The sequence below is a fragment of the Chiloscyllium plagiosum genome, unplaced genomic scaffold (assembly GCF_037043375.1).
Source record: "Chiloscyllium plagiosum isolate Xiang-an unplaced genomic scaffold, Cpla_swu_hap1 HiC_scaffold_17, whole genome shotgun sequence".
NCBI lineage: Eukaryota > Metazoa > Chordata > Chondrichthyes > Orectolobiformes > Hemiscylliidae > Chiloscyllium > Chiloscyllium plagiosum.
In genome coordinates, this window is record NW_028270155.1 from 14,545,156 (window position 1) to 14,565,211 (window position 20,056).

Sequence of the window (20,056 nt, forward strand, 5' to 3'; positions counted from 1 at the left end):
TCAGAACCTCTTCATTTATGAAGAAAACTCCTACCAGACTCAAAAGATTAAACCTTTTTCTCTCATCACAGATGATGCCAGACTGTGCTAAAGTTCTCCAGTATTCTATGCCTGTGTCAGATGTTCACCATTTGCAGTATCTTGTTTTTATAATGGGGATTCCACTAACACTCTATTTACTTTCAAATGAATAGAATAGTGATGACTGTTCTCTCGTACAGTTCCTTCATTCCTGTCTCCTGCGTGTCTCAGTAGCATGGGAGTGTTGTCAGTTTCTCCATTATGCATATAATCACCATTAACATTTTCATTCTCGTACTACTGTTGGAAAGTTAATTCTCCAAGTATTTTATGACTTATCATAGAATCATAGAGATGTACAGCATGGAAACAGACCCTTCGGTCCAACCTGTCCATGCTGACCAGATATCCCAACCCAATCTAGTCCCACCTGCCAGCACACGGCCCATATCCCTCCAAACCCTTCCCATTCATATACCCATCCAAATGCCTCTTAAATGTTGCAATTGTACCAGCCTCCACCACTTCCTCTGGCAGCTCACTCCATACACGTACCACCTTCTGCGTGAAAACGTTGTCCCTTAGGTCTCTTTCATATCTTTCCCCTCTCAAGCTAAATCTATGCCCTCTAGTTCTGGACTCCCCGACCCCAGGGAAAAGACTCTGTCTATTTATCCTATCCATGCCCCTCATAATTTTGTAAACCTCTATAAGATCACCCCTCAGCCTCCGACGCTCCAGGGAACACAGCCCCAGCCTGTTCAGTCTCTCCCTGTAGCTCAAATCCTGCAACCCTGGCAACATCCTTGTAAATCGTTTCTGAACCCTTTCAAGTTTCACAACATCTTTCCGATAGGAAGGAGATCAGAATTGCACGCAATATTCCACGAGTGACCTAACCAATGTCCTGTACAGCCGCAACATGACCTCCCAACTCCTGTACTCTATACTCTGACCAATAAAAGAAAGCATACAAAACGCCTTCTTCACTATCCTATCTACCTGCGACTCCACTTTCAAGGAGCTATGAACCTGCACTCCAAGGTCTCTTTGTTCAGCAACACACCCTAGGACCTTAGCATTAAATGACTTCTGAAAAGCACTCAGCAAAGTGTCTCCCAGGAGTTTGATAGTTTCACGCAGAGCTAAGGGGAAAATTACAGTATTAATATTGACTCAGAGAGGAAGTATAGGGTTAGAGTAAATGTTAATTTTCAGACTGGATGATGGTTTGCAGTGGTTTTCCCCAATACATCCTTAAAATTAACTAGGTAGGTTGTTTATAAAAGCATGTGGATTACTTTGCTTTACAAATACTGGAATAGAGCAAAAATGCAAAGGGTTATATTAGAAAAATTCACCTCCGAGCATATAAGACTAAGAGATGATTGACTAAAGATTCTCAAGTTGATGAGAGATTTGCAAGAGGGGGAATATTTCCTCTGGGGATGCAATCAGTAACATGGGGTCCTGGAATCAAAATCATTAGATCAAATCAGTCTAGTGGGGAAATGAGAGTGCTTCGTGTTTCGGGTTGAAATCTGGAATGCTTACTCTGAAAAGTTGGTGCAAGTTGATTCCACTTATAATTTTATTCAGAAGTTGGTAGGTCCTTAGTTTGGCTAAAAAGTGGGAGTGTTGGACTACCTGTAACTCCTCTGGATCCAGAACAGTCACAACTGGCCAAGTGGCCTCCTTTTTCTGCTGTATGGGTGTATTCTTATCCTCAAAGTGAAGTGAGGCAGTTGAGAATATTCCCAACTTGATCCACCCGTCCTTGGGAGAAATTCCTGCAAAGATGGAATTTTCAATGTGGAGAATGGTGTGGGTGTGAGCTACAGTTATGAGGTCAGCTGACTCCAGAAAGCGATCAGGCAGCAACAAGGGTTTTGCTACCAATGTGTGTTGTTTAAGAGGCCTATCTCAGGGCTTGGAGTTTGTCCCAGTCACAATGAAAAATGTAAAGCCTTACAGCTCTTGCCACTCACTCGCCCCCACCTAAACAGCAGCTCATGTACTCCCCATTCCTGCCACTTCATGCCACTCCCACAACATGCCCACCATGACTAGCTATTCCCCCCCCCCCCCCCCGCCCACCCATTTAACTACCTAAGGCCCCTCACACAATCTACACCAAGCTATGGTGTTTCTATGCCAATTACTGTAGAATCTAAGAAAAAGAGATGTGAAAAACAGTCATTCATTTATTGCTTCCACTTTTTAAAAAAAATCCGCTTCTTACAGTCAGACAGGAGTATCAATCATCCAGGCACTTGAAAGTATCAATAGCAGAAACTTCAAGTACTTGAAACCTCTCTATCTTGTGTTAACAGCAATGTACAGTTGACAGCAGAAATGAGTGAATTGCAGCTATCAATCAAGCAATATTTTCCCTGTGCCCCAACTGTTTCAACAGTGTAATGTGTTTCTGGGCTTTCAGACAATTTTATCCTCTTGGCTGCTGTTGATAACACAAGCTGGTCAACTGTATTCTGCCTGATACTCGGAGCCACAGGAACAATGCATTTAATATGATCAATCAGTCATTATGATGTACAGTGTCACACTGGCACTGAAATTCATGCTCCACAGTATTCATTTAAATGGTGGGCAGAATATCTTGGAAAAATCAGCAGATAATGTACCACATTAGATGTAATTCTGTTCTTGGACACAACTGTAGAACAATCAGAGTGTGTGAAGAATTGCAAAAACAGCCAGTTTAAGATTAATCTGCTTGGTTCAGAAAGTGACTTACTCACACTTGGTAAAGTTTATTCTGTTCTGATGATAAACTCTTGCAATCTCTTGCAAACAGAACATGGTTAGAAATTGAATTTTTTTTTCACCTATTTTTTCACCTGTTCGGAGATGTTATTACAAACCTCTGGAACAATTGGGGCGTGTACACAGGACTCCTGGTTCAGTGGTAAGGACACTACTACAGTGCTACAAGAGGGCCTCTTGTTGCACCATTTTCAATTAAGTAAAAGAATGGGGGAATAGCTTTTACCCTTTGGAGGCAACTTTATTGAATTGTAGCAAACCTCCACAGATGAGCATTCACCAGTGATTTGCACATGACAGCACTTGGACAAATCAGAGTATAGTTGCTAATGAATTGCGCCCCCCCCCCCCCCATCCCCATCACTTCTTTTCTGGCAATAATATTATGTCAGTATAAATAATTATTTATTACATCTCAATTAATGTTTTGATAGGTAGAAAGGATTTACAGGCCAGGCGGATATATAGAATCTGGAAGGAGATCAAATACAAATTTATTTAATGTTGGAACAGGTTAAAGGGACTGAATGGCCTACCTCAGTGTTCCTACAAGGTCCTTCAAGTACTTACTCAATGTAATTTTGAATTAGTTGGAAAAAGGGGAATGAGACCAGGAGCAGCAATTCTGAACTTAATTAGACTTTTTATCAGAGGCAGTCCACTCAATATTGTTGCACATGTTGCCATTCTGAGTCTCATTCTGTTCAGTTTACTCAGGGTAATGGCCAGACAAGCAAGAAAATCCGGTCACTCATTATAAAATAGACCTTCAATTTGCTTTCCATGATAGCATTTGAGTGATATCAAAGTTGGACAGATTTGATTTGTTTATATCCTCTACCTTTCCAGTATTTGGCAGGCAGAGGCTTCATCTCAAAGAACGCGAATAATAATTCTCTTTTTAAAAAAAATCGCATCAGGACCAACAAGGCTTTCACAAGTTCCACACCAAGGCAAGGCCAGTTTATCTGAGGCTGTAGTAAGTTACCGATGTTTAATGGTTTCTGTTTTGAGAGAAAGCAAGTTGTAAGCTAATCATTTTATCTATACTTTAACGGTCAAGCAGTGTGCAGTATAGAGTAAATAAAACTATGTTTATTGTTTGAAGCCTTTGTCCCAATTCAGTCTATGCTTATTCACTCTGTCATTTTAGAGCACAATTCATGTCATGAGCTATTGTCTTTAGTTACTGTATGGAGTCAGAGTTATCTTATCATTCCTAAATCTTTCTCTAGTTTAACAGTACATGTGCTTACTCTTTATCTGTGTTTATCATACATTGCGTCCCCATTTGTGTTTTCGAAAGTTCCATATTGATATCGGAGGAGTGTCAAATCACCCCAGTGTAGAAATATTGTTACGCTTGGATTTGAAATTACACATGCACAAGATGTATCAGGAAGCCATAGCTTAACCCATTTGCATTGAGGGATTTTGAACATTTTAAGTAGTCTCCTGTATCTTTCTTGGTTCATTCTAAGATAAGGAGCATTACGGCTGGTGGAGCTCATTTGCAGTGAAACACTTTCTCTGTACAAATATTGAACAGAGAGTCTTAATCATTTAAGAGGGAATATCCAGGTTGAATAGTGTTACAGTTAAGTCTCAAATGCATATTCCTTCTCCCTTCCTCTTTTCCCCCATCCTCTTCTCCTAATCCTCCTCCTCTGTCTCTCCAGCTCTGCCTCTCGTAAACATTTGCTTTCCAATCTAAATATGATGTTGCAATCGGAGTTACTTTAGGCAATGCGTGTCAGCTGAACCTGACTTTGATTACTCTGTGCAATTAAAGTTTACAATCCTGTGATAGACAAATTGACTTTTTCCTTTACCTAACTAAACACCTATAATGTGCAGGGAGCAAGTAGTGACCTATTTTCATGTTAGTAAGGTGGCAGTCTTTATCTATCTGTTGTGGAGAAAGCACAGTTGCCCAAATGGCCGCATTCCACACTGTATCATATTTATGATGTTGCCTCGAGTTTTTTGTTTGATCTGCAAAAGAAAAAACACAAATATTGACTTGGTCACGGTGACCGTGTCAAGTTGAAGTCCATGAATTCTAAGTGTGCAGTTTGCATGGTGTTGAAAATATGAAAATCCTGCAAGAATTTTAATTCTATTTGGGTGTGTACAGGTGAGTTGGTGCCTCAAAGATGAAAATATAAACTAGGGAACAGCATGTTTGCCAAAGAGTGAACACTTGCAATTGCAAAATTTAAAGCACAGAAGGAGACCTTTCAACCCATTATGTTTGTGCCAGCCCTCTGACAAAGCAAATCACTTTGTGTCAGTTCCACACCTCCTCTCTGTATCCCTGCAATTTTCTTTTCTTTCTGATGATAACCCAATTCCTGCTGTTAAATCTGTCTCTGCTATACCTTCCAGGCAATGGATTCCAGATCCTGACCATTCCCTACATGAAAACGTCACCATTGCTGCGTTTGCCAACTGCATTAACTGTGTGCCCTCCAGTTTGCAATTCTTCGACCAATGGAAAGCTTTTTTTATGTAATCTGTCCCAGTCCCCGATAACTTTGGACACTCAATCAAACCTCCAGTGAGCATTTTCTTCTCCAAATGTGGCCAAATCCTTGTCAGGAGAATTTAAACCAAATCCATTTGTTTTCTGTACAAGATGTATTACTGAGACTCCCAACTAGCTCTGAGTTGCTTGTGCAATATGACCCTTTTTTTGCAGAACAGCAAGGGAGTGCTTCTTAATCGATGGTTAGCACTGCTGCCTGACAGCACCAGGGACTCGGATTCAATTCCAGCCTCAGGCGACTGCCTGTGTGGAATCTACACATACTCCCCGTGTCTGCGTGGGTTTCCTCTGGGTGCTCTGGTCTCCTCTCACAGTCCAAAGATAGGCAGGTTAGGTAAATTGACCATGTAGATTGTCCATAGTATTAGGTGCATTAGTCAGAGGGAAACGGGTCTGGGTGGGTTACTCTTCACAGGGTCAGTGTTGTCTTGTTGGGCTGAGTTTCCACACTGTAGATAATTTAATCCAATATTTATCTCTGAACAAAAATGACAACACTGGATTAGTTGTACAAATTATCTAATTATTCTGTGCATCGTTGTCTGTGGGACATTGCTGTTTGGAAGTTAGCTGTCACACATGTTACATGTATGCATTTGTCAATGTCAGAAATTTTCTCGTGATGTTCATGGGACCAAAATAACCTGACACGGACAGAATTTCTAATTGCATGTGAGTACAATGGCTATCTTGTTTTTCTCTTGGTGTTGCAGAGTCTCTCTGCTGGTACATGTACATGAAAGCTTTAAGTGAACAAAATATAGATTTTAATTTTCAATACACCAAATCTCATTAGGCATGAAGTGTTTTGAGATAATCTATGGTTATAAAAGAACCTGAAAGTTATTTGTTCATGGTTCAATGATTAAGGGCTTGTCTGTGTGTAATTGATTTTGTAAAGTAGTTGGGCCCTGTTGCTTCTCGCCTTTACATTATTAAGGAATCGCTACTTAGAATAAGTGACACAGTTGCTCTCAATTTATTCAGTGTGATTGAAGCAAACCTCACCCCTGCTGGGGTGCAATGGTGAAATAATAATTCTGAAAGAGCTGGAAGCTTTGGCAAAAAGCATGGAATAGACATTTTTAAGCTTTGTAAATAGAGTTGCTTCACAGAAACACTAATATCATCTCTGGATAGCTTGGATATAGAAAATTTTGTGCCAGTCATGTTAAGTTCTTCAGAGTGCATGCCTCTCCTTGAAAAATAGCAAGAAATTTAATATTATCAATCACATGTTTTTGATTGTATTTAGAAAAGTGTGTAAAATATTCCACTTCCAATTAAATATCTACGTTATGTACAAAATTGAAATTTCTTACTCCTTTCTAACTGATAAGCTCCAATGTGACATTTTATCAATTTTCATGCTAACAGTTCATGTAGACTGTAGAAGTAAAAAATCTGGTGCTTAAAGTCAAATGTGTTCAGTGTGCCTGAGTTCACAAGGAAGCAAGTTGATTAAGAAAATGACACCATTGTACGAAATAAACTTTCTTTATAAATACTCTAATGTATTGAAAAGCTGATGAACAAATGGAACATAGTGCAGACTGTAGGCAGTTTGATTATAATGGTGAGTTTCCTTTGTAGTGCAGAATAATTCATTACTAGCAATCTGCCAGTGCTGAAGCTACATTGTTACTTCAAGGAGTATTAAGAGAAAAATCTTGATGTATTTATATTTTGGAATTACGAATGCAGGACACACACTCACGTGAAACTGGATGAATCGGTAGAGCTGAAGAGATTCTCCAATTACTTACCATTTGACCTTGTGAATTTATATCAGGGAGTGAATTGCTTTGGATAAAAAAAATTTAACACAGCATGTCAGTTATGAGGACAAAACCAGAACTGGCAGTTAACCAACCTCAAGCTAGAGGTGGAATTAGAGGTTTGTTTTCCTTATTCGTTTGATGGGATCTGGGTTTTCCCTATCTCTTATTGCCCATGAACTGACTGACTTCTAGGCCATTTCAGAGGACATTTAAGTGGTAACCAAATCTGTGGATCAAGAGTCACATGTAGGCCAGACTAGGTAAGAATGGCAGATTTCCTTCTCTAAAGGAGATTAGTGAACCAGACAAGGTTTTATGATACTCAGTGACACTTTATGACACTTCACCATCACTGAGACTCGCTTTCAATTCCAGATGTTTGTTTATTGACTTTAAATTTCACCAGTTGCCATGGTGAGTTTTGAACCATTGTCCTCAAGTCAAATGCCGGGACATCGGAATTAATAGTGACGTATTGGTAATGTCACTAAGCTATTTCTCAAAAGATTGGTCTTCTAAATTGCTGTGAAATCTTTCTTTTACATATTGCTTAGCTAAACTCTTCTCTACTGCTCATTACTGCAGTGTTTACTAGTGTGTTTGGTGAGACATCTTACTTTAAACATTATCTCCCTCCATGCTGAGGGCATTGTGGCTGCAATGCCTACCACTTGTCGGACACACAGCAGGGATTTGCCACCCCACTTCAGCATGTTCCAAATCCACAACCTCTACCACTTATATGGGTGAGAGCAGCAGACACATGGGAAAACCGTCACCATCAAATTCCATGCCAAGTAGCGTACCACCCTGACTAATATAGCTCCATCCCGTTCAGTAAAATGGGAGATATTACCTAGAACCAAGGAACACAGTCACAAAGTAAGGGAAAATTTGTTCATGCAGATCCTGAAGACTCCTTGGAATTCTCTGCTCCAGAGTCTAGTGGATTCCCTTCAGTGCAGAAAGAGTCTGCCCAGTCCTCTGAAAGGGAGTCCACCCAGACCCCTATACTGTCTCCATAACCTGACATTTACCATGGCCATCTGCAAATTTTTAGGACTGTGGGAGGAAACCAGAGCACCGAGTGGAAGCCCATGCAGACATTGGGAGTACTTGCAAACTCCACACAGTCACCCAAGAGTGGAATCTAATCTGGGTATCTGGCGCTGTGAGGCAGCATTGTTCACTGCTGAGCGGCTGCCCCAGAGGCATGCATAGACTAAGTTGTTATGTGCATTAAAGTTATGTACATTACATACTGGAAAAACGGTGGTGAAAGTGCTTTCTGTTCCCATTACCCACTTAGAGCGGCTCTTGGGAGTTTTCGATTTTGTTTTGTAATTAATAAAAGTGCGCAGTCAGAGTTTTTTGGCTCAGCTACAAAGTTATTGTTTATGAAAGTAAGCCACCTGATACAAAACCTCTGAGCTGGCATAAATGATGCAACACCTTGACTGGCTTGTGCAGTGTAAATTCCTCCACATCTTGACTTTTGGTCCCACCAAAAACACACCAAGTCACCATGATTGGTTTTAAAAAATACGCCTTTAACAAAAAATCAGCTGCAAAGCCTCACTTTCTTTTCTGCCCAAATCTATCTCCATTCAGACCCAAAACCCTTGGATTTGAACAAAGAACAAAGAAAATTTACAGCCCAAGAACAGGCCCTTCGGACCTCCAGATCTACTGTCCTAAGCATCTGTATCCCTCTGCTCCCCATCTTCTCATGCATCTGTCCAGACGCATCTTAAATGAATCTACCGTGCCTGCCTCTACCACCTCTGCTGGCAACGCGTTCCAGACACCCACCACCCTCTGTGTAAAGTACTTGCCGCATGTATCCCCCTTAAACTTTTCACCTCTCACCTTGAAAGCGTGACCTCTCATTATTGAATCCTTCATCCTGGGAAAAGGCTCATCTCTATCTACCCTGTCTATACTCTTCATGATTTTGTTGCCCCTTAATCTCCTTTTTTCTAATGAAAACAAACCTAACCTACTCAACCTCTCTTCATAACTAGCACCTTCCCATACCAGGCAACATCCTTGTAAACCTTCTCTGCACCCTCTCCAAAGCGTCCACATCCTTTTGATAATGTGGCAACCAGAACTGTACACAGTATTCTAAATGTGGCCAAACCAATGTCTTGTATAATTTTAACATGCCAGCTCTTATACTCAATACCCCATCCAATGAAGGCAAGCATACCATATGCCTCCTTGACCACTCTATCCACCTCTGCAGCAACCTTCAGGGTACAATGGACCTGCATTCCCAGATCGTTCTGCCCATCAACTTTTCCCAAGGCTCTTCGCTGTTCACTGTATAATTCGCTGTAGAATTAGACTTCCCAAAATGCATCACTTCACATTTGCCTGGATTGAACTCCATCTGCCACTTCTCCACCCAACTCTCCAGTCTATCTATATTCTCCTGTATTCTTTGAAAGTCTCTTATGCTTTTGGCTACTCCACCAATCTTGGTGTGATCTGCAAAGTTGCTGATCATACCAACAGTGCCCTCTTCCAGATCATGGGCGGCACGGTGGCTCAGTGGTTAGTACTGCTGCCTCACAGCACCAGGGTCCCAGGTTCGACTCCAGCCTTGGTTGACTGTCTGTGTGGAGTTTACACATTCTCCCCGTGTCTGTGTGTGTTTCCTCCGGGTGCTCTGGTTTCCTTCCACAGTCCAAAGATGTGCAGGTCAGGTGGATTGGCCAAGTTCTCAGTGCATTAGAGGGAAATGGGTCTGGGTGGGTTACTCTCCAGAGGGTCGGTGTGGACTGGTTGGGCCGAAGGGCCTCTTTCCACACTGTAGGGAATCTCATCTAATCATTTATGTATACCTCAAACAACAGTGGCCCCAGCACTGATCCCTGTGGAACACCACTGGTCACCTTTCTCCATTTCGAGAAACTCCCTTCAACTACTACTCTCTGTCTCCTGTTGCTCAACCAGTTCTTTATCCACCTAGCTAGAACACCCTGCACACGATGTGATTTCACTTTTTCTATTAGTTTACCATGGGGAACCTTGTCAAACGTCTTACTCAAGTTCATGTATATGACATCTACAGCCCTTCCTTCATCTATCAACTTGGTCACTTCCTCAAAGAACTCTATTAACTTGGTAAGGCATGATCTCCCCCACACAAAACTATGTTGCCTACCACTGATAAGCCCTTTCTTTTCTAAATATAAATAGATCCTATCCTTCAGTACCTTCTCCAGCAACTTTCCCACCACTAACGTCAGGACTCACTGGCCTGCAGTTACCCAGAATATCCCTACTCCCCTTCTTGTACAGGGGGACAACATGAGCAACCCTCCAGTCCTCCGGCACCTCACCTGTGTTTAAGGATGCCACAAAGATATCTGTCAGGATCCCAGCTATTTCCCCTCTCGCCTCCCTCAGCAACCTGGGATAGATTCCATCCGGACCGAGGGATTTGTCCACCTTAATAACCTCTAGCCTACCCAACACATCTTCCCTTGTCTCCCTTAAATGCCTTTGTATTTTCAGCCTCTGAATTGGCTAATATCTCACAAATGTCCACACTGATGGTCTTTGCGATGTGGACTGTAGGTCTGGGAGCCGGGTTGACCATTCCTGACCAACCTTTCTCCTGTAGGCCCCTTGAAGCCAAGGTGGCTGTGATTAAGCTGGCATACCTAGAACCCAACATGGCTGGACCATCCAGCATTGATTGTAAGCCTGAATCAGGCTGACCAATCCTGACCCTTCTTCCGACTCTAGTGCTGAACCCTTCACTCTTATCCTTTTTTTTATGCTGGCTAGCAAGTGTGGCTAGCATTCTTTATTTCTGAGTAGGATGTTCAGGGTTGAGTCTCACCCCGAGGCTTCAGGGGCAAGGAAGATGCATTCATAATCTAGCATTTTGAGTACTAATCTGTGAATTCTTCCAATACCTGACAATGGCAGGCAGTAAGATCCCAAAAGGTTTTTGGTCAGCGATGTGAACCTCTGCCACCATGATAGATACCTCCAGACTACAACAATATAAGATTGTCACACATCCCTTCCACCACCTCATAATAAGTAGCGAGGGGATTAACCAGTTGTATTAAATATTCTGACCCTGCAAATTGGAATGTACTTGAAAATATATTGCCGTTCCTTCTGTGTTTGGTGACAATCCTGGAATCTCCTCGCTAACCACATGGGGTGGCATGGTGGCTCAGTGGTTAGCAGCACCAGGGACCTGGGTTTGATTCCAGCCTTGGGTGACTATCTGTGTGGTGTTTGCACATTCTCACTGTGTCTGCGTGGGTCCCCTCTGGGTGCTCCAGTTTCCTCCCACAGTTCAAAGTTTTGCAGGTCAGGTGAATTGGCCATGGTAAATTGCCCATCGTATTCAGGGATATGTAGGCTAGGTATGCTAATCAGAGGTAAATTTAAAGTAATACCATTGGGGTTGGGTCTGGGAAGGATACTGTTCTGAGGGTCGATATGGACGTTGGACCAAGTGGTCTGTTTCCACACTGTGTAGGGATTCTATGAAGCACTGTAGGTCGACATGAGACTACAGCTCACCACTTCTCTTCTATTCTGACACCATTTGTCTGCACTATCCTCCTTTATCTTGTGGGATAGACATCCTTTCCAACTGGACTCTAGAAATATGATGGGGAAGAAATGTTAGGGACAAGCAATAAACAGACCCACCCAGCAAACCAGTGTACCATGAGAGAATAAGAAATTGTACGGTATTATTGGAAGGATGAAAATTCAGTTGGTACTGACTATCTGTTGCCATTGATGCCAGGACAATATTGCGGCCAAGTCTTCTGCTCACTATCTGTCATAGAGGTTACATTGGATTTGGACTGTTAGTGTGGTTTAAAGTAGCACATTGTGAGCATATAAAAGATGTACCCTTCAGAGAAATTAGTACATTTAAAATTTATATCTTCATTTTACAAACTAATTAATCTTCAGTTTCTTTTTAGAATTTGATTAATTGCTTCATTTTCAAGTTTGCAAATATTAATCTGATGATTGCATAAGTGAGCTGTTATTCAGCCAATGTTATTGCTGAAGTATTTTATGTAGTTGTTGGACATAAGGGGTAGGAATAGTAATGAAAACAAATGTTCTGGCTCTCTTTCTGAACTTCTATTAACACAGCAAATTTTTATTCTTCAGTTGCTCCTGGACAATAACTGAACTCAAGCAGCAGCATGTTTTTTTTTAATTACCATTCATGGATGTCAGTGTTTGTGGCTGGGCCAGCATTTATTGCCCATCTCTAATTGCTCTTGTGATGGTGAGCTTGTTTCTTCAAGCGCCGTAGTGCAGTTTTGGTCTCCTTACTTGAGAAAGGATGTACTGGTACTGGAGGGGGTGCACAGGAGGTTCACTAGGTTGGTTCTGAGTTGAGGGCTGGCTTATGAGGAGTAGACTGGGATGATATTGGAATTTAAAAGGATGGTGGGGGGGGGGGGGATCTTCGAGAAACCTATAAAATTATGGAGGGAATAGATAAGATAGAAGCAGAGAGGATGTTTCCACTGATTAGGTGAAACTAGAACAAGATGACATAGGGAGGAACTTCTTCACCAGAGGGTTGTGAATCTGTGGAATTCCCTGCCCGGTGAAGCAGTTGAGGCTTCCTCATTTTTTTTTTTTAATTGTTAAAATAGATAATTTTTTTTCAACAGTAAAGGGATTAATGGTTATGGTGAGAGGGTGAGTAAATGGAGCCAGGGCCATGAAAAGTTCAGCCATGATCTTATTGAATGGTGGAGCAGGCTCGAAGGGCCAGATGGCCTACTCCTCTTGATTCTGATATTCTTAGGGTTTTTATTATACCTGCCCTGATACTATCAGGACTATTTAGCAAGTGCTATCCATTTCCACTGCGACAGTGGATGTTTTGCCTAGGGTTTGGTAAGTGTTGTTTAGTACAGTCTGTGTTCTCATTTTTACAATCGATTATAAGAAGGTGTTTGATTTGATTGGTCTGTCCAGTGTCTTATCTGTAGTCATTACAGTCAAAAGGGCAACTTTCAAGGAGAGAAAGGCAGAGAAGTTTCAACAGGGAATTTCTGTCATTAGGGCCTCCACAGCTAACATTACACACATGATGATGCACAAGCAATGTGCTGCCAAGTTCTTGAAGTAGATGTGCACCTTTCGCATCAATCTATAAACCCATTGATTTGGTGTTTGTGAACTATCAAATTTGGTCAGAGCAACTGGTACGACCACCTCCTCTGGTTTGTCAGGCAATTGGCAATGACGACAGTGCCTTGACGAAGTGACCTTGTTTTTGTATTTTTCTGTGCTTGACAGTAAGAGACTGAAATAGCTTCACAAGGACACAGCAGCTGATTCTCTCCCACTAACTGTGGCAAAAGGAATCAAGCTGTTGTGAGTAATTGTTTGCTTTTCAATCTTCTTTGCTTTCTCTGCTGACTCATGCTAGATATGGAACTCCAAAGGGCTCAATGTAATTATATAGTAACCACCTTCACCACTGTTCATTGGTTCAGTGACAACTCAAGTAGGTGGAAACTTAGCCTTAGTAATCAGCTTCTGTAAAATTTCTAAATTAGACATTGTTTGAAATAATTGGCTTTTTGACAGACCACTCCAGCTAAGGCTGTGAAGATAGAGCTTATTGGCTGAAGATGTGTGTGTGATGGTTTGAAGATGAAACTTTTCATCCACTCCTGAATCACAAAGAGCAGCAAAGTAAAAGCTTCAATCTCTGAAAACTTCCAGGAATGAAGAGAGGTTTGAATTTGTTGAATAATTCTTCATGAAGCAGAAAGCCATTCCAAAGTGCTTTACAGTCAGCAAAGTAATTTGCAGTTTTTTCCTTTGATGTAACTGCAGTCAAGTTGCGCACAGAGTCATCCCAGAAACAGAAAAATGTGAATGACCATAACCATGGTGTTGATTGAGGAATAAATGTTGGCGCTGGGACACTGTAGGGAGTCTGAACGTGAGAAGTTACAGCCCCGTATGGGCAGGGTGCCAGTATGTGACGGAGTTTTTAAGGTGAGATTGGAATGTGTGGGGGAGGTGTCTGGTCCAACAGGGACAGGAGGGGATGTTTTCTTCAGTAGGGTGTGGAGTTTGGTCTTGGGGCTTGGAGGAAGGACGATTGGGTTCATAGGTCACGGTCAAGAAGGTGCAAGGGTTCAGGAGCAGGACTATGCCTTAAATCTAACAGATCCTTTGGAATAAAGAAGCATCTGGGAAAGTCAAATCACTCCCACTTTTACAAGCCAGTAATTCTTCAAGCCTTTTCTGGCGTACTATTCAATGCAACAAGACTCCGGAGGGTCTCCAATTTAAGTGGATACTTTTGGAGAATTTTAGGAATGAGAATTCCCATGGGAATCTTCAATTTCTTGGAAAACTCTTAAAGTGTGCTACATCAGGCATTCCACAAGGTTCCAGAGCACAACTCCAGTCAATACTCTCTGGCTGTCAGAAAATCCAGATCTTAATTTCTTTTGTAAAGTTGTGTTTTTTTGGTCTGTTATCATTGTGGTGGTTCCTGATGCCTCGACTCTTAAGACAAACTGGAGTCTGACTTCCACTCATCTGTAGATTATTGGGATAGAATCATAGAATAGAATCCCTACAGTGTGGAAACAGGCCATTTGGCCCAACAGGTCCACACTGACACTCCAGAGAGTAACCCACCCAGACCCATTCCCCTAACCTATTACTCTACATTTCCCGTGACTAATGCACCTAATCTACACATCCTTGAACACTATGGGACAATTTAGTATGGCCAATTCACCTAATCTGCACATCTTTGGATTGTGGGAGGAAATCCATGCAGACACAGACAGAGCAGACACAGACAGAATGTGTAAACTCCACCCAGACAGTTACCAGAGGCTGGAATCGAACCCCTGTCCCTGGCGCTGTGAGGCAGCAGTGCTAACTACTGAACCACTGTGCTGCCCTAAAGGGTATGAAAAAAGCCCTTTAGCTTTGAAATTCCATGCCAAAGCCAGACAGTTTGCAAACTGCCTTGTGATTAATTTTTTTCAATTATTTGGAGAAGGGTCATCATTAGCCACAAAAGTGGGTGCGTTGCACATTTAATGGTTTCTGAATGAGATGTCCCCAAAAATTAGTTTGCAGTTTAATTTATTGTACAAACTTTAGGCTGCAATGTGGTTTCAAGAAAATTTCCAGGAAATGAAAGATCAACTGACCTCTCAACTCCATTTTATTTTGAAAGTAAAGTGTCCATTTTTCATTGTTTGAAAGCAAGGTATCCATTTTAACATTATGCTTTATAAATGTATAATATGAGTGAAAACAGGCTCACTTTATTACTTGGAGATCTTTCAGAAAGTTACACTACTGAGAGAAAATTCTCACAACCAAAATATACTTTTCCTTCTTGCAGATAATGAAGAATATATTCCATCAATCATTCAATGCGTACAAAACTGATATAGAGCCCAGGGTGAATGACTTGACAATCCATCTCCTTCAGTGCAGCCGAAGACTATTCGAGATCATGCTGTCACATAGAAAGGTCACAGCAGCCTACATCGAAGGAGACAATGTTGCAGTCACCATAGAGGGAGAAGCAGCTAGAGTCTTAAACTTTGATACAGGTAATGAGATAACTGCACAGTGAGGGGGAGACCATTGCATTGCTATGTTTTCCTTAGAGTTCTGCTGGCCAATGCACAGCTGGAAGATTCTGGAGACAATCTGAGTCCAAATTGGCTTAGTCTACTTCAGCTGATGCAGTTAGATTTCTAAAGCTGGCTCAGGCAAAGCCAATTTCTTTCTTTCACTCCCTTCCACTGGCCCTGTCTTCATCCAGTGACCTTGCACTTTTAGAAAATATAAATGTTTACTGATAGCTTCATTTCAAACATCAAGTGAATGCACAGTGAACTAGGCTCATGCACAGGAGGGAAAAAATTGGCCTACTTTAGGTGTGGCAGACTGAGGAACATCACAAGTGTCGAATGCACTGAGTAGTGATAGGAGTTAAGCCTCAGGAATTAGCTGGTTTGATTCCGTGAGAAGGATTTTTTTAAAATTCCCAAACCTACTGCAATCAAGCCACAAAATGCTTTTAATGGAGATACGGGGTAACTGAACTTGTGGCAGGGGTATGACATCTAGCCTGGTCACAGCAGTGGTCGAGTCAGTAAAATGTTTTGAGGTAATCTCCGGTGTAATAGTTACTTTTAATTTTCTGACATACGCAACTCAGAAAAGAACATTGTGAGCACATTTGTTGATGATGTTCATTTAATGGTTAGGGAGACACTTACAGTGACAGAGCAGATGAGAACTGGAGGACCACTGATCTCATTGGGAATAAAGTGATGGTGAGGTGAATAAAATTTTAAGTGGCATATTAGAAAGTGGAACACACTGCCTGTAAAATGATACATTGGATAATTATCCGAAAAGGGAGTTTTGTAGTGCGATGTGAATGTCACTGGCGGGTCAACATTAATTGCCCGTGCCTAGTTACCCTTTTGAAGATGTTGGTGACCTGTCATCTTTAACCACTGCAGACCACATGCTGTACGTGGATCCACAATGCCTTTAGGGAGGGAATTCTAGGATTTTGACCCAGAGACAGTGAAGAAATGGTAACGTATTTCCACATCAGGATAGTGGGGGGCTTGGAGAGGAACCTGAAGGCGTTGGTGATCCCATGTATCTGCTGTCCTTGTCCTTTTAGTTGGAAATGGTCATGGGTTTGGAAGGTGCTGTCTAAGTGGAACCAAGTAAATTGTTTATGCAGAGGATTGTCATGGACACAGTGGGCAAAATGTGCTCCTACTGTGCAGTAATTGTTCTCTGGTTCCTACATTTTGACTGGGTTTCCCAGACCCCAGGTAAAATGAGCAAGGGGTGCCTTGAGCCTGTGGTATTTGGATGAGCAGGACTGCTGTGGGCCAAATCGAATTGGAATGTTGCAAGCAGTCAGGAAAGCCATGCCTTCAGAATTCCAAGCCTGAATTCCTTCCTTCCCCTCAAAAAATAGGTCTATAGTGTCTGAGAATGAACCAGTCAGCCCCTTAGCTCTGGAGAATGTGATTGAGTTACCATGATGATTAGAGTGCACTAGGATGGTGACGGAAAATGAAAATTTGAAACATTATCTTTAGCCAAGTCATTAAACGAAGGTCCCATCCCCAAAGATCCCGTTATGTCTTACAGGAGTTTGGGCAGTTGCCCTGGTTTTGTGGTCCAAACCTACTAAAGCAAAATCTCTTGGTTATTTTATCTCTTTGCTCTTTGTGGACCTTTACACAAGAAACTAGTTTGAGTCCAATTTATGACTGTCTGCTTTGAAAAAAAAACAATTATCTGTTTAGTATATTAAGGCTTTTCACAGGATAAGTAGACGCTATATTAATTGTATCAAATGCGATGAATAATATTTTTAATGTACATGAAGTTTTGATCTCCATGCTTTTGATAATCAAGTTTTGTATTAATGGATAGTATCATGTGTTGCGTATACTTGTCTGTTAATTGATGCCATTTTGCTCTTTGATTTGATTCAGACAGATATATCTTTCTGCTTGCTTGCAGGTTGTGGAGTTAACCTTGGATTGAAAGGCTTGGAGACGTTGGATGAATTTATTTATAAAATTGCAACAGCAGTTGACCAAAGTGATGTTTTCGAAGCGCTCTCTGAAAAGATAAGACACTCGAAACAAATTGCGGAGGATTTCCGCCTGAATGGCTTGACTGTCACCATGTTTCAGTGAGACAGTGAGGAGGAACATGGCAGTGGAGATATTACACTGGCTTGAATGGATCAAGAATGAGCAACATGCAAGATTTATTTTTTGAGCTTGTTGCTATATAGCTCCTGAAAGATTGCCGGTAGAGGTGATCACAGTGAAGTGGGCAGGGTTTGGCTAAAGTGAAATGAAGTTTATAGGCTTCATTTTGGGTAAAAAGCACAAAGCTAAGGAAATAAGTGGACTCCCAAAACGTTATTCATATTTGCATCCAGTTGCAGGAGAGCATCGATTGTAAAGTGCTTTAACCTAAAATTTTCAGAGTTTACATTATAATTCTACTTGCTAATAAACAGATTCTTTAGACCCGGAGGTTGGTTCCCGAGTGATTAGTTTGTGGAAAGCTCATCCGTATGAGAATATCTGAACCTCTGATACTCATGAATTGGATAAATCAGTACCAGCCACTAACGTTTCCTCTCAAAATCTGTAAACATTGGTGTTTTATTTGTACAGTCCTGTGGCTTATTTGTAATACATTGAGGTAAACAGAGACTGAGTATTCCAAGATGCAGATCAATGGTATATCCCCAAGAGAATCTATCAAATAGAGTCTAATGGGTTGCCAATGCAGATTTATGTTCTGTTTTATGTTCTATTAAACTGGAGGATTTGAGAAACAAGAACATGGGGTAATTGTGTGATAAAGAACATGGGGTCTGCATTCTATGTATTAAAGTAAACTAGTTGATGGGGATCTATTTATTCAAGAGGGTCCCTATGTGCTTGAATAAGGTGAGCAGTCATGAGATATGTACCATCAACATACTTCATAGCACAACAACAAGAGCTTGCATTTGTATAATACCTATATTATAAACCTGCAAAAATGTCTTGGGACATTTTAATGAAAAATAAAGTCCGAGTCAAAGAAGCAATGGAAACTTTGGATGATCCGTGTTTTGGAGTGAGAAAGGGTAGAAAAATTGTATTCCAGTCTCGGCAGCAGAATGGATACTGGCAACGGTGGGGAAAAGGAAGAGGAGAATGTACAAGAAGCCAGTTTTGGGAGGATGGTAAGATGTCGGAGGGGGCTTTGAAAGGCTGGCAGAGGTGATGGTTAGGGTGTGGGGCTAGGAAGACAAGGAAATAACTTAAACACCAGGATCAGCACTTAAAACGGAAGTGTAGGAGTCACTATAGGACAGTGTGAATAGGAATGATAGATCAGGACATGCTAGGCTGAGTTTACAGACCATGGAAGGTAGCAAGGAAAGCATTAGAACAGTACAGTCTGGAAGAAATGGAAATGTGGATAAGGGTTTCAACAAATGATGGACTTGAGCAGCTAATGGTATGGAGGTGGAAATAAGTGATCTTTGCATTGGAGAGGGGATTTCTCCCACAGATCTCAAGTGCACATTGTGTTTCATACATAGTTACGTTAAAGTGTTTGGGAAAAGTGCATCTTTGCCGCATAGGCTGCAGCAGTTCGAGAAACCTGTTGATCACCACCTCAAGGACAATAAATATGCACCTTGCCAAAAATGAACACATCATTAAAACTCTGACTAGGATTCCAAGATGGCAAATGGTCCAGTTTAGCACAAGGCAGTGGCCAGGACATAGAGCTTGTGGCAGGATTTTGGGAGTCCACGATCGGGGGTCACAGTCTAAAGATTAGGACTGAGATGAGGAGAAATGTCTTCATTCAGAGAGTGGTGAGCCTGTGGAATTCTCTGCCAAAGAAAGCAGTAGCGGCCAAAACATTGCATGTTTTCAAGAACTTAGATATAGCTCTTAGGTCCAAATGGAACAAAGGGTGTATGGGAATTAAATTGGATGATCAGTCATGATCATATTAAATGGTGGAGCAGGTTTGAAGGGGTCTACACCTCTACCTATTTTCTGTATGCTGAATTAGTTTAAGCTAGCTCATCACCAGATCAGATACGTCAAACAATATTACACTCGCTCCCTTAATATTCCACTGCTCCAAGCTCATTCTGAAGCGGATACCGCTCCTGATTTTCCAAACTGCAGTGTAGATGGAAATTGGGAATGTCATGGGATCCCAATGAGCAATGATAATTCCAGGAGAATTATCCAGTGAATTACAAACCCCATGGCAAATCTTCATAAATGAATCACTTTAAAAGTGTCCATTTCAATCACAGAATTCAGAGGGT

The 20,056-nt window shown here is 41.5% G+C and overlaps 1 protein-coding gene across 2 annotated transcripts in view; it reads left to right on the plus strand.

Annotated features, from left to right (window-relative positions):
* Nucleotides 1–18,239, plus strand: part of LOC122558223 (uncharacterized) — a 106,540-nt gene extending 88,301 nt beyond the window's left edge. For both annotated transcript variants that reach the window (XM_043706557.2, XM_043706558.2), the window contains 2 exons: nucleotides 15,545–15,758; nucleotides 17,713–18,239. In XM_043706557.2, coding sequence (XP_043562492.1) covers nucleotides 15,545–15,758; nucleotides 17,713–17,891 — 393 coding nt within the window. In that variant the 3' untranslated portion in view covers nucleotides 17,892–18,239. The remainder of the gene's footprint in view (nucleotides 1–15,544; nucleotides 15,759–17,712) is intronic.
* The last annotated feature ends 1,817 nt before the right edge of the window (nucleotides 18,240–20,056 follow it).